Below are 15,538 nucleotides of genomic sequence, written 5' to 3' on the forward strand. Positions count from 1 at the left end.
TGAGTGGTCAGTGGTCACATGCAGGGGGCCAGTGCTGAGCCGCACGGACACTCGCTATATTTAGTAGCGGAGGGAGAGATACATGCAGAAAGGAAGCGACAACATCAGCGGTTGAAGCCACTTGAAGCAGATAAAATAACTCAGGTTTTTTTTAAGTACAATTTTAATGTAAAGAATTATTATCAAGGAATGACAATGTAAAATTAGATAATGTTAAAAAAGAGAGATGCCGGGACACGGGGCACGGGAAGCTGTGGACTATCTTACAGACCGGGACACTGAAAAGGTTGAGGACGGTTGCGGACTTACAGTATAACGTTAACTTACCGACATAGGTGGGCACGTAGTGTCTGCGGTCCAACGAGGAGGGAGGGGGGAGCCCCCTCGCCGGCTCGTACTCCACGGGGGGAGGGGCGGGGGGGCGCGGCGCCGAGCGGGGCAGGGACAGCGAGCCCTCCACGCTGTCGGACGAGACTGGGGGAAGGGGGGAGTAGTGGAGTGATTTTTTAAACTTTTAGACTAATTAAGCAATTGTAGACTTTTTTAAATATTGAAACATGTAATTAATTAAAATCTCGAAACTACACTTTGGTGTTGATCTATTTTATAATTTGCTACAAAACTTTTTGTTTGTCAATGATAAAGAGCTGACATGAGAGCCACTTACTCTTACTGGCGGACGCGTGTATGCCCTTATCCATGTGCTTAAGTTCCATCTGGTCGTGGTGGATCCACAGGTCCGGGGGCTTGATGCCGGCCGACGCAGAAGACTTTTGATACGTACTACAAGTTGAGGAAAATATTATGTATCATTCGTAACAATACGTAATATCCTGGCTTCGAAGCCCTGGCGTCGCGTCCTAGACGACGTACGTGTGCTCACCGTGTCTGCGGGTGCTCAGTGTGTCTTAAAAATAATCACTCTGTATGTACCATGCCATTTTTAATTGCCCAAAATAATGTAACAGTTGATGACGTGTACTTGGGGTCCAGTTTGTAGGTTGAAGCCTCTGGGTCTGCGAAGGGACCGCTGAGTTATGTATCGTTTGAGATAATCCTTTAATGTCCTTTTCCGAGCGAGGTTTATCTGGCATCACCCGGCTGTATGGGCGACGGCGAGCGCTTACCTTGGAGGGCTACGTGTTCTTCTGTTGTCGATAAGTTATGGACAATGTACTCTTATAATAAGAATCTACTAGGATACAACGATAAAAACCTCTGGAGGCTTTTAAAGAGGCGTTTCCAGTTTCACCAGGACAAGTGGGCGAGCAAAGGCTCAGCCAGGAGGGGTGGGATTTGAACAGCTGCCCGAGCGCCTCCGACCTCCTCCTAACCTAACCTAACAACTCAAGAGCAGCTGCTTCGCGAATGAACCTAATATCGGGTCGGAATCGCGACTCGCTGAGAAGATCTGGCGAGAAACTCAGCGGGCTGATTCATGGATTAGGTTGCACGTCGACCTCTTTACGGAGTTCGACAAGTACGGTTACCGGGGTCCCTAAGCCTGCTCGTAGTGTTAGAGTTGAAGGCGTCGAACGCAAAGGTTATTGGATCTGTTGGATCCGTAAGGACGTGGAACGGTTTAGTGCGTGCGTCACCTGGTGTCCGGGGACAGCGGCGGCTGCGAGCGGCGACAGCACAGCGACAGCGCCAGCGCGGCGGCGAGGGCCAGCACCGCGCACGCGCCGCCCGCGCTCGCCCACAGCCACGCCGACGTGGCGCTCGCCAGCCCTCCGCCCTCCCCCGTCTCTGCACAACGCGCTACGTCAACACGACCCGCCCCGCCCTCCTTACACATCGGGGACGCCGCGCCGGTACCACTAACGATTGACTAAATGAGTTCGCACTAAAACTACCAGCCTATTCCTGCCGTTAAGCAGTAATGTGTTTCGATTTGAAGGGTAGAGCAGCCGTTGTAACTATACTGAGACCTTAGAACTTATATCTCAAAGTGGGTAGCGCATTTACGTTGTAGATATCTATGGGTTCCAGTAACCATCTAACACCAGGTGGGCTGTGAGCTCGTCCACCCATCTAAGTAATAAATAAATAAACTTCTATCTGTTATTCAATGGTTATTACTATTCCCCGATATGGTCGCGTTAATCGATCTCCTATCTCGTTCTCTCGCACCTAGTCGCACTGGACTACCCGGTCCGCAGGAGTAGTCCGGTTGCACGCGGACACGAAGGGGCCGGGGTCGATGTTATTTTATGACCAATAAAAGTAATATAAAATATGTAGTTAGTTGTCGTACCCATAGCGGTGGTGTAGGTGATGGTCTGCGAGAAGGGCCCCAGTCCCTTGCTGTTCCTGGCCTGCAGCTTGATGCTGTACGTGGTGCGGGGCCGCAGCCGGTCCAGGCGCACGCGGGCGCGGTCCCCCGTGACCCCCACCGCGATCCACTCCGCCCCCCCGCCCGACACCGCACTCTGGGCCGCGTACATTATTACGTAACCTATGTACAAAAACACCCAAAATCATGAGAAGACTAGAAATCTGATATTGTTCATTGATTTTATGTTTTATTGTTTTTATTTATTCAAATACACCGGTGGTGGGACGTATTGTAAGCCCGCACGAGTGAGGCCAAACATACTACCCATTTATGGCCTAGAGAAAGTACAAGGCGCTGTTTTTTGTAAGCAGAAATAGACAGGATGATTGTAGCTACCCCTTATTTTTTATTGGACCGGGAGCCGAACCTCCAACGAGATCCCCATGCCTAGGAAACGCACGATGTTGGGAGCAAACCGCGAGCCCAAGTGCAGGGGAGTCATTTAGTGGGTAGGGTCCTAAATTCCACCCCATGGTAGCTACCCTGCGAGCTCGCGAGACTCCGGACTTTTACTAGTACAGTTAAGATGTGTTTATGCTGTAATTGGGTTGCAGGGTGAAGGGAACAGTTACCGATAACGAAAAAAGAGAGTACTTCTGTTGATATTATGCCGGTCACAATGACGCGGGGCTTGTGTTGTAGACAGGGCATAAATGAGGATTTAATTTGTAGACGCACGAGGTCAACATCCCAGGAGCACGAAGTTTCAAACTGATAAATGCACATACAAACATAAATATACAATGTTTATAGTTTGTGGCGGTAGCTATAATAGAGCATAAAATATTTGACACGGCGTTGACATTGATTTATATTTCATAAAGTCACACCCTGTACGCGGTTTAGTTACGACGCGAGACAGCAGTCTGTGTGACGGCGACCACTGTACCGAGGTTCGAATCTCGTATAAGACTAGACCATGAATGAACATCTAAATCAGCGGTCTGAGAACTTTTTTAATTATTACCCCAAAATATTGTTGTGTACGTTGATATTATCCCATGGCAAAGAACAAAAAAAAAACCAAATCGCTTCTTTTTAGTATCTTTCATAGCCCCCCCCCCCTGATAATCTTGAAAAGAAAACAATAACAAAAAAAATATTTATACATAATTTATTCAATTTATCAATGTAATACCTAGTAATATAATACATAACGGTAATAATAGTAATATATTATGTAATATACAGTTGAGGAAAAAAGATCACAGAAAATATAAGTAAATGATAATTACTTGTTATTTTATAATTCATATGATACTTGTCTTGTATTATTAGACGAAAAAACTACTTTAAATTTTATACATAGCCCCCATAAAAAACCTTTTTTTAATTTTAATGACTTTTTTTCGGTTACTCCCCCCCCCCCCCCCAAAAGTCATTTTTCCCCATGGGGTAATTTACAACGGTTCCTCGACCGCTGATTTAAATATAAAAATGTAATGTTATACAAAAATCACCAACAAACTGGTTTAATCGAGAACAGTGACCTGTGATGATCCCGTTAGGTTTGGCGGGGGGGCTCCAGCTGACGTCGGCGGCGCGCGCGGGGGGGCTGGCGGGGGCGGCGCGGGGGTCGCGGGGCGGGGAGCCGGGCGGCGCCTCCAGCGTCGTGTTGCTCACCAGCATCGACCACGCGGACTCGCGGCCTCCTGCGCGCACACCGAGCTACTGTGACCCCGGGCTGCTCGCGGGACGGTCCCAGCCCCGGGTCACGTCAACGTTACGATCTCAAACATACAGTTGTCCGTAACGCAGCTTGTCTCAAAGGCTGTGTCAGCATTCAAGTCGATGTCTATGGACTATGGCAACCAGGTGTACAATGTTCATTAGGAATAATGCAAAGCTTCGAGTTGAATTCTCCGCACGGATGATAGTACGCGTGCGGTGGATGTAAATGCTCATGCAGACTGACAAGCACCTGTCCGCCCCCGCCGCCTGCTCACGGCGAGGGATCATCGTCGCTCAGAGACAGCGACAAGGTTGGGGGCACGGCCGGGCTACTCGCTAATATTACTTTCAGATTACGTTTACAGAAGAACATCACTTAGTGCCACGCGGACCCGAGGGGCAGCCGGCTCCGCTGGGGACTTGTCTGCCCAGGGCCAATTGTGGTTCACTAAAATAGATGTGGTTGACCGTGCAAAAAGATTTTTGCCATATGTTGGAATGGTCACAATATATATGAATTAATATCCTAAGTTTAAGGTAAAAACATTTAATAACTAAATACCGATCCGGGCAAACTTTGATCTTTAGTAAACAAAAATAATCTATATATATAAAAATGAAACCCGTTTTCCGTTGTCACGACATAACATGAAAACGGCTTGACCGATTTGGCTAATTTTGGTCTTGAATTATTTGTGGAAGTCCAGAGAAGGTTTAAAAGGTATAAAAATATGAAAATTCTCGGAATTAAATAAAAATAACAATTTTGTTTTCCCTTTGACGTGTCCCCCGTCGGACGGATTCCTTTTGTTTGTTTTAAGTTTATTCTATATAAAAGTTTAGGTCTTTTATTTATCGATTGAGGCACTACGAAGTCTGCCGGGTCAGCTAGTCATTTATATTATTAATCATCATTAAATTTACTTGACCGTGCAATCAAATAATAGCAATGCTATAAATGTATATTTCTAAAGATGTTATGGAAAGAATCTTTTACAAATTTTGGCCACGAAGCGACTACTGACCTTTAATGAGCTTGACGGCGAACTCGTAGGTGGTGTAGGGCCTGAGGTCGTCCAGCATGCAGTTGAGGTCGGAGGCGTTGTAGGTCCGCGGCCGCCCTCCCCCCGCGCTGCCCCACCGCACCACGTACTGCCGCCCGTCCGTCGCCGCCTGGGGACCACAGAGCAACTACTGTACCACCCAGCTCAGTTGTGTCGGTGCCCGCTTATGGCCAGGTGAGCGGTTTTACCTATGCTGCAGTTTTACCTATGCTGATAGCCTTGAAAGGCTATTTCAGCTTCACCCTTACGTGTGGAGGTGAGCTCACGGGGCTCAAACCTAACGTTGTTGCTAACACTGACCCTAGCAAGAGCCGTGCTTCGCAGAATCTACCTCCGGATCGGAAACGCGACCCACTGAGAAGATCCGACGAGAAACTCAGTGGGCTGTGTCTATGGGTTAATTCGCTCGTCGAGCCCTTCGTCCTAAGCGACGGATTCGACGAGGACGATGACCGGTGTTTGAGGTACCTAATCATGCAGTAGTAGAGCCAGATTGCTACAGATTAAAAACTGTCTTTGTGACAAATTTTATCCAAATTCGAATTTAACTAAGACTCAAACATACAAACTTTCACATTTGTTATATTTGTGATATTAGTAAAGGTTCCTTCCTTTATGTACGTGACCGGTCACTTTGTTCTTCGTACATAATATTATATAAATGAGGCCGTATGTATAGTAAGGCAGTTCGAGCGACCTGTCCCTTGGGTAGAGTGGGGTCGGTCCAGTAGACGACGGCCGTGGTCCCGCTCAGCATGATGACCTTCAGTCCCACGGGAGGGATCAGCGGCGAGCTCTCCGCCGGCTCCTCGTCGTCCTCCTCGTCCTCGTCCCCCTCGTCGAACGCGCCCTCCAGCCCTCCGTAGTCGGGGGAGGGGGGCCGGGTGCGGACCGTGGCGTACACCGGGGGACCGAGACCCAGGGAGTTACTCGCGCGGAGAGATATCACGTACTCTGAGTTCGGTTCTGTTGTAATATTGCACATAGTAAAAATGATGAATATGACTGTAATTTAATAATTTAAAATGGCAATATATAGAATGTATATATGTAATACTGGAAATAGAAAACGAAGTACTTGTACAATTTGAGTTTCGGAAACAAATAGTATAAATTAATCTTAAATATAACATCAATTTATTTATTATAAAAAAAGAACACAATATTCCTAACCTAAAAGTACATGTTATTATCAGCAACATGTTTCGTCAAAAAGTACAATACTTACTTTCAGCTTCAAGCGTCGTCATAAGTAACCTATAGGTCCACGCTAACAGCAATGCGCGCGTAGGCATCGGCTAGTCAAACATCTTAAATTGGGTATCAAAATGTAGTTACCGAGTTCCCTGATGACGTATGAGTGAAGATGCGGCGGCAGGTCTCTGGTCCGGACGTCCGGCACCCCCACCCCCCACCCCAGCACGTAGCCCCCCACCGCTCCGCCCCCCTCCCACCACACAGAGATCCAGTCGCGACCCGCGCGAGCTGACAACAACAATATCTAACTTTATTTTAGAAATTTCAAAATTTTATTTTATTTATTTATTTATATCGATATATTAAAAGATTTTTTACCATTGTCTGTCTGATATCACTGTGGAGCAATAACAACGTGTAGCAGGATCAGTGTTATCCATAAAAAGCCACCGCCCTGTCCGTGTCGGCCACGAAGCACATTCCGGTTTGAAGGGCTATAAGACAGACCTCGTGTGTCTGGGTTGGGGGTTGGACTGTAGGGTCGCCACGTACTGGTGAGCGGCGGCGGCTGCGCGGGCACGGCGAGGTCGTCGCGGGCGGCGGCGCCGGTCCCCGCCGACACCCACTCGCTGAAGGGGCCGGACCCGTTGGCGTTGATGGCGCACACGCGGATCTGCGGGGAGACGGACATCTTATTACAGATCATTGTTGTGTGTGGACACATTGATAACTGTGAGGCTACATCTGACCCAGGCGCCACCGCGGCTGGCGACACCCGGCGGACACATGGTACGGCGATAATTACTGCCAAACGTCCCGCACCTGCTGCTTGTTGCTTTGTAGCATTTTGTTCTTTTCATAATTAAAATCTAGTGGTACAACTTACACGGTAAATAAGTTAAATATTCGCCGCGGTTCAAGGAACAGTCGCGTCTGTCGCTGGAAGTAGACATGGCCGCAGCGTGCGTGGTGGTGATTGAATGTAAGCTCCTTGCTGTCAGCGTCGGCTTATGTACAAGTTAAAATGTTCGAGATAACTCACTTGATATGTAGTGGAAGGATCAAGATCTCTAAGTTCAGCTCTCCTGGTGTCGGCGGGAGTGGTGAGCGAGTCTGCTTTCCTCCTGCTCCCCCCTCCCCCGGGCAGTGCGGCGGGGAGGGGGCGGTACCGCACCTTGTAGCCGGTCAGGGGGCCGCGGTGGGAGCGGGAGGGGGGAGCGTCCCATCGGACTACGATCGACTGGAGACAGACTCGATTTAACATCAACTGCACAGGTTCTATGAGTGAACATTATGAATATATTTTTTTCAGTTTGAATTAGATGTTTCTTCGTTCAAGTCAAAGCAACACTAACTGATGTTTCCTATTGCATCGTATAGCATTTAAATAATTAAATCCAATTCGTTTGGTCCCCTCTTCCATTTTTTATTATTTAAGGGTTACTGGTGCCCCGGAAACCTTTCCAGTTTCACCAGGACAGGTGAAGTAGCAAAGGCTCAGTCAGGGGCGCGCCCTTCTTCCTTTTCCTGCAGAACACCTGCAGATCGTTGAGTCTCACATACCCCGCGCGCCCCTTATGCGCCGGGACCTCGTAGGAGATTCGGCCCCCGGCCCGAAAAAAAAAAAAAAGGTTCTGCCATTTTATAAAAGCAAAGCAAAAGCTTTTATAAAAGCAACTATTTTCAAAAACAAACAGACGATAAAATCGTACCTAACTGGTTTATCATTGCCCATTTATACTTAAACTAGTAATGACTAGCAGTGTTGTCGGAGCCCGTGAACTCACCGTGGAGCCCGTGGACACGGCAGTTACGTTCCCGGGTGGCGCCGAGGGGGCGTCGGCCCTGGTGTGCACCGTGACCCCCGGGGCTGCCTCGCCGCCCGCCGCCGACACTTGAATGGAGTACTGGGTCGCGGCCCTGAGCCCGGATATGGTGGCCGTGATCCGCTGTGACTGGGGCGCCTCAACTAGCTGATACTGTTCACGACCTGTGTCCACCTGAAGGGAGTTGAGGAATTGAGCTCACGGACTACATCATGTTGATAGAATATTGGAACTCGTATAAGCCAAAATGAAAAGGTGCCCGTCGGTAGTAATCAAACCCGCAAAATTATAATTTGCGTAATTACTGGTGTTAGGACCTCTTGTGAGTCCGCACGGGTAGGTACCACTACCCCACCTATTTCTGCCGTGAAGCAGTAATGCGTTTCGGTTTGAAGGGCGGGGCAGCCGTTGTAACTATACTGAGACCTAAGAACTTATATCTCAAGCTGGGTGGCGCATTTACGTTGTAGATGTCTATGGGTTTTAGTAACCACTTAACACCAGGTGGGCTGTGAGCCCGTATACCAATCTAAGCAATAAAAAAAACCAACTCTAACATTCTTCTGCTATTCAACCAGAGACAGTGTTACGCTACAGAAGTGGGCCGTTACTTACTTCGGTGTAGAGCAGCGTGTAGTTGTCAGGAGGAGACAGGGCCACGGGGGGAGACCACGCCACCCGCACGGAGTGGGGACCGGTGGCCTCAGCGGTCACCGACAGCGGAGGTCCGAATGTTAACTCTTCCTCGGGAGTGTGTACTTCTATGATCTGCAATAATGGATTTAGGACTTGTTTTTAGCTAAACAAAAGTCTAATTCCTCGTTCGCCATGTGGTTGTTCTTAATAGATATGTATAATGCATCTTCTACGACCGCTACCGGCTCTAGTGCGCTGATGCAGTGACCTCAGACTACATGTCCGAATTAAGTATGGCACCATTGTTTGTCGTATGGCACCTCAAAGTTAGTCTGTTACCGGGAATTCCTTCGATAGCGGCTTAGTACGTTTTTCATAATTTAAAGGCAATTAGGATTATTAAATACAGTAATATTAAGTCAAATGTATATCCGTTTGCAATTAAAATAAATTTAATTGAATCAATAGAGATCAACGAATATTTTATATACACACATACTAATATGAGGTTTTGTTTTAAACTACTCGATGAAAGCAGAGACTGAATATCAAGATGTGAAGAACTAGACAGAAGTGGAGTGGAGTGGACTTGCCTGGGTGGGGGGCGAGGCCCCGCCCGCGGTGTACGCGACCACCGCGAATTGATAGGTCGTGTTCGGTTGTAGTGACGCTATGTTCATCTCATGTTTCTGTGCTCCTCCGCGGGATATTCGCTCTCTGGAATAATTACTATACTGTAGCACTAAGAGATAAAATATGGTTCACTCTAATTTAAAGGTTGAGATTAATATTAACATGTCAACTGGCGGAATCAGACATCGTCGACTTAGTCGGCACTCCGTCTGTTTTAATATTTCTCTTATTTTACGAAGGGTATATGCAATTGGTTGTTGACACTTTTAATCTCATAAAACTGCTTCATTTGGGATTATCCAGTATTATAGTTTATATTACTTTCTTTAAAATAGGAAATCCCTGTTGAAATGGTTTCGAGGAGAAAATATATTTGTAACAACTCGGCAGTGCGGATGCGTATGGCTTGACCGATGTCTGTGAATGATGGCAAGGCAGGCCATACAATTACGACTTATTCCCACACTTACCAGCTCTACTGAGGCGTATCTACTAAATGTGAGATTATAAGACTAACTGATTTGTATATCGCTAAGTACTAACCTTTCGCTCCCCTTAACCCTGTACATGACTGCGTACCCGACCACGTCCCCGCTATTGCGTTCCGGTTCATCCCAACTCAGGGTCACAAATCTATGTTTCACGATAACCGCCCTTAACGCCCTCGGCGGAGAGACTATACTCGCGTTGCCCTTTTTAAGCAAATCGAGATCCATTCCTTTAGCAGCGTGTAAAGAATTTTCGATTAGATCTGGGTCCGGAGTTCCATATAATTTCAATTCGGGGGTCAGTGTGTAGGCCGAGGATGTTTCACCCAAAAAATCGGGGTCATCGACATCCTCGGGGAAGTTTGAATCGAAATCCTGTGAAGGATCTGAAGAAACCAAACTGTTGAAGATATCCTGAGTCGAATTTGTGTTATCGTATCGAGACGATATGCTTGTGGTTAGTGGTGCCTGTGAACGTTTGGGAGTGAATTCTGGAAATGAAAATGAATGGAGAAACTATGATATGACAGTGAAAAATGGTAGTTATAAAGTATTTTTTTGTAAATATATCATAAATATGACACTGATTTTAAGTTTAGTGACCCATTATTAATTACGTGAAGACGATTTTAGCTGTTTTGATTACTCTTGATCCAAGGTCACATAAGACTCTTATCTCCTTACCTCTCCTTACGTAAAATGTTATCCAGGGCTTATGTTTAGTAGAATATCATACACTAATAATAATACACACTACTATAATAATATTCATAATTTGACAAACAATGAAGATTTTTAGTTTATAAACATAAGCTTTTCGTTCATACTAACGCATATTGCTAATTGTACAACATTACGTAAGAATAGGTTTTACTCTACTTCCTCTCCCGAAATAAAATAATGTAGAGGTCTGAAACCAAATACATAATTAATGAGTGATCCCTTAAGATGTAAACAAGTAACAGTCAAAGCACGAAATAGTTAAGCACAATATACACAGTTTAAGCCCTAGTTAATTAAATGGAATGTCACATCTTTGATACAAGACTAATCCAATGGACCGAATAGTTTTGTTCTTTTATGGACAGTTTAATGAACACGATTCTACCCATGTAGTATATATATACTTATCATTTAACTAATATATAAACTGAAACCAGATGTCAGCCATATGGATGAGAACTTATGATGAGATATACTGATTAATGTGTGAAAACACATAATTATAGAATGGTTGTTACGAAAATGATATCATGACTTTTAAAATTGAAGTAAGTCACTGATGGCTGAATTTTCAAATGTGCAAAATAAATTGAAACTGTTGAATCTTAGCTAAATATTTAACTGACCGTCGTCCGGGGGCAGCACCACGAGTCGCAGGGAGCCGGTGGCCGACCCGGCGGAGGAGGTCGCGAAGCATTGGAACATGCCAGAGTCTACATTCAGCACGCCTTGTATGCGAAGAGACGATCTGTGCGGAGTTAGATATTGTACTTGCATTGGGCAGAACAAACATTCTTTTTTCTATTGCTTAGATGGGTGGACGAGCTCACAGCCCACCTGGTGTTAATCGGTTACTGGAGCCCATAGACATCTACAACTTAAATGCGTCACCCACCTTGAGATATAAGTTCTAAGGTCTCAAGTATAGTTACAACGGCTGCCCCATCCTTCAAACCGAAACGCATTACTGCATCACGGCAGAAATAGGCACATACCCGTGCGGACTCACAAGAGGTCCAACCACCAGTAATAACGCAAATTATAATTTTTCGGGTTTGATTTTTATTACACGATGTTATTCCTTCACCGTGGAAGTCAATCGTGAACATTTGTTGAGTACGTATTTCATTAGAAAAATTGGTACCCGCCTGCGGGATTCGAACACCGGTGCATCGCTTCAACAAGAATGCACCGGACGTCTTATCCGTTAGGCCACGACGACTTTATTAAAGTGACAAGTAAATAACATTTTGCAGATTATATCCATCTAAGGTAAGCATTTTGCGGTAGGCAGGGGTTTGGCTCTGCCCCTGGCATTGCTTAAGTCCACGGGCGACGGTAACCACTCACCATCAGGTGGTATGCTCGTCTGCCTAGAAGGGCAATAAAAAAAATCTAACTCAGTTTCTTTAAGGAAATGTTTAGTAGAGTCTGTACTGACCCGTCCAAGAGCGCTATGTCGTGGTTGTTCGGCGTCAGCAGGTCTCCGTCCTTGAGCCAGGCCACGGCGGGCGCCGGCCGCCCTCTGACGTCACACCGCAGCGTGACGTCACCGCGCGCCCGCGCCGCCCCCACCGCGCCGCTCGGCAGCCACACCCGGGGCGGGGTCTGGGTTCATTACATCTACTATTTACACGACATTGTCCACGCATCTGCCATGCTGAGGAAGTCGATCTTTGGAATTATTGTATCTATGTAATCTCTATACGATTTATCTTAAATGAATTTAATCTATATATGTATATAAAAATGAATTGCTGTTCGTTAGTCTCGCTAAAACTCGAGAGCGGCTGGACCGGTTTGGCTAATTTTGGTCTTGAATTATTCGTGGAAGTCCAGGGAAGGTTTAAAAGTTAAATAAATATGAAAATGATCGGAATTAAATAAAAATAACAATTTTGTTTTTCCTTTGATGTGTCCCCCGTCGGACGGATTCTTTTTGTTTGTTTTAAGTTTATTTTACACAAAGGCTTAGGTTTAGGCACTACGAAGTCTGCCGGGTCAGCTAGTATGTTATAAAGATTACCTAAATTGAATTTTGAATATTGAAACATCAGAAGAAGAAACATTAGAAATATAAAAGCAATTTGGGATTTTGAAATATAAAAAACATAAAAAAGTGGTGAAGCAATAGCTTTAAATGTTGTTTCTCTTTATAGAGCAACTCAATTTGTGCTATAGTTTTACTAAGCTAAACTGAGTTTTGATGAAAATAAAATAATACATTATATATATATTTAATTTTCGCCACCAATAGAATTATCGAGCTGTGTGTGACGCCAGAAATGTGTGTGGTTGCAATTAATTCAGAATATTGTTCCCTGACACTATCCTTACAAACTATACCATTACAGAATCAGAAATACACACGTCAACTAGTTTCTCAAAAAACGCATTCATTAATTTCATTGAAATCTTAAGTCCACAAAATTCAATAGAAATTTCAAGTGCGGAAAATCTAATGCCGCTACAGACATCAATGAATAATTGAGACGTTCTATATCAGTGATTCCTCCTCCTCTTTCAGTCGATCGCTCATGGCTGATCATCGTGATGCGTCCGCCTCCGACATTTTTGAAGTGAAAACTTCTTTAGAATCGTTGTGATTTCAAACCGGATGCAACGGAAAAACGACAGGTAAGAGACACAAATACAAAAATGTGTAGAATGAAGCCAGCACAGAATGAGACAGAAATATACATACTATTTAATACAGCGCCATCTGTGAGATTTTTTAATACTAGCGTGTGTATGAAAGCTCTTGTTAATTTAGGATTATACGTGAAATTAAAATATCAATTCACAGAGGGCGCTACCTTACAATTATTTACTAATGACAAAATTTTACATATACTTAAGACGTTTAGGATAATTGTATTTTAATTTTGGAAGGTTTCACTTCTACCACGTGTGAATTGCACACATTTAGTTTTTTTTGTAATTTGTAGCCACTTTTGTCGGTCAGCGGCACAGTGAAATGCTTGGCTCAGTCTCATGTCCAGACACTCGGATACTTGGTCACGCGCCCGTGGTCATTTACAATTCGAACTCTGAGAAATGTGCGTGACCACAGTGTACTCGCGGAGTCCGACGAGCTACGGATACACAACCGGTGCGAATATGACTGTATACTACTAAAGTTCGACTTAACTTCCGATAGCACAATGTGGTCATTAAAATTGAAATGGCCTTCTATTGAGTTTTCTTTAGATTATCACTTTCATTTTAAGGTACAAAGAAGGATAACTGTACGGTTACTGATGCAATGTAAAGGGTGTTAACTGCCCTTTATTAATAAAACAAGTTAGTTCCTATTTACTCTCCGTATATTGTCACAAGTGTCTAACGTGTCGGGTGGGCTATGTACGACTGACCAATGCAAGCGATGTACAAAACCGCATACGCTTCTAAACTGTGTCCCTACAATGACCAACAATAAAACAGTTACAATCATCATCATCCTGCCCTTCTCCCAGTCACCTGGGGTCGGCGCAACATGTTTTCTTCTTCCATACTCTTCTATCATATACCATTTCTTCGCTCACTCCCCTCTTACCCATATCGTCTTTCACGCAATCCATCCATTTCTTCTTAAGTCTACCTCTTCCTCTATATCCTTCCACATTCATAGTTAACATTTTTTTACCAACCTCATTTTCATTTCGTCTCATCACATGTTCATACCATCCCAAACGCGCACTTCTCAGCTTCTCTGTCACAGATGCCACTTTCATTATAATTTTAATACTCTTCTATCGAGTTTCCTTAGATTATCAGTTTAATTTTAAGGTGCAAAGACGGATAAACATGGATAAGACAGTTTATGTATGTAGGGCGCGTGTGTACCGACCAGCACGTGCAGGTGCGCGGTGTGGTCGCTGGAGTCGAGGCGGCTGTGGGCGCGGCACGTGTAGGCGCCGGCGTCCCCCGCGCGCGCCGCCCGCAGCCGCAGCGAGCCCGACCCCACCAGGTACAGCCGCGAGTCCAGGTCGCTGCGCGCAACCAATGGACATCCATATCAACCCTTCCAACTATTTCTAATTATTTTAATCAATTTCATTTAAGTTAAGACAAAATTAATAACAAGCATGCCAAAATCAGTATTAAATAGTAAATGCAGAGTTTTTTTTTATTGCTTGCTATGGGTGAACGAGCTCACAGCCCACCTGGTGTTAAGTGGTTACTGGAGCCCATAGACATCTACGACGAAAATGCGCCACCCATCTTAAGATACAAATTCTAAGATCTCAAGTATAGTTACAACGACTGCCCCACCCTTCAAACCGAAACGCATTACTGCTTCACAGCAGAAATAGGCGCGGTGGTGGTATCTACCCACGCGGACTCACAAGAGGTTCTACCACCAGTAGAGTTAATTTGAATAAACAAATAATTTTTTATTTAGTATTAATTTATGTTAACGAAGATAAAGATAGTAAAAAGCAGTTGGAGATAGTGCAACACACCTCAAGTCGATAGCGACTCCGTTGTTGAGCCAAATGATCTCTGGTTTAGGGTTCCCGATGGCGGCGCAGTCCAGGGTCGCGGAGCCGCCTGCGACAACCGCGATTGTTACTGGGGCGGTCTCGATCAGGGGTGGAGTACAATTGGCCAGTTATATGGAACCTAGGTTCTCGTTTGCAACAACATTATTAAGGTTGAATCATGTTTATTGCTGTACCGGTGTATGGTTGAGAAACCATGTGTCCAGGGTTCACTCTTAACGGGAGCACTCATTCAACTTGGTACTTGTAGTCGACTATTTTATGTATTGATGGATAAACAGAATTTAAAAAAATTGAGTGCATTTTAAGAGACCTACACCCAGCATTACGAGGACACGGGTTGAAGAAGGTTTTATTTATTTATATCAGAAGTTGACCGAGCAGTCTCGTACTGCACTTAGTGCTCAGCACTTGCCCATGGACACTTACATGAATTACCTTAAACATGAGATCGAAT

General features: G+C 45.0%; 1 protein-coding gene across 1 annotated transcript in view; it reads right to left on the minus strand.

Annotated features, from left to right (window-relative positions):
* fra (neogenin protein frazzled) overlaps positions 1-15,538 on the minus strand; it is a 99,541-nt gene that overhangs the window by 9,704 nt on the left and 74,299 nt on the right. The window contains 18 exon segments of the mRNA XM_089734490.1: positions 328-474; positions 668-783; positions 1,599-1,749; positions 2,258-2,458; positions 3,829-3,990; positions 5,035-5,182; positions 5,771-6,039; positions 6,412-6,558; positions 6,823-6,943; positions 7,313-7,510; positions 8,058-8,270; positions 8,712-8,864; positions 9,326-9,449; positions 9,909-10,344; positions 11,203-11,324; positions 12,018-12,184; positions 14,427-14,568; positions 15,043-15,130. Coding sequence (XP_089590616.1) covers positions 328-474; positions 668-783; positions 1,599-1,749; positions 2,258-2,458; positions 3,829-3,990; positions 5,035-5,182; positions 5,771-6,039; positions 6,412-6,558; positions 6,823-6,943; positions 7,313-7,510; positions 8,058-8,270; positions 8,712-8,864; positions 9,326-9,449; positions 9,909-10,344; positions 11,203-11,324; positions 12,018-12,184; positions 14,427-14,568; positions 15,043-15,130 — 3,105 coding nt within the window.

Source organism: Bombyx mandarina, chromosome 02 (genome assembly GCF_030267445.1).
Source record: "Bombyx mandarina strain Sakado chromosome 02, ASM3026744v2".
Classification (NCBI taxonomy): Eukaryota; Metazoa; Arthropoda; class Insecta; order Lepidoptera; family Bombycidae; genus Bombyx; species Bombyx mandarina.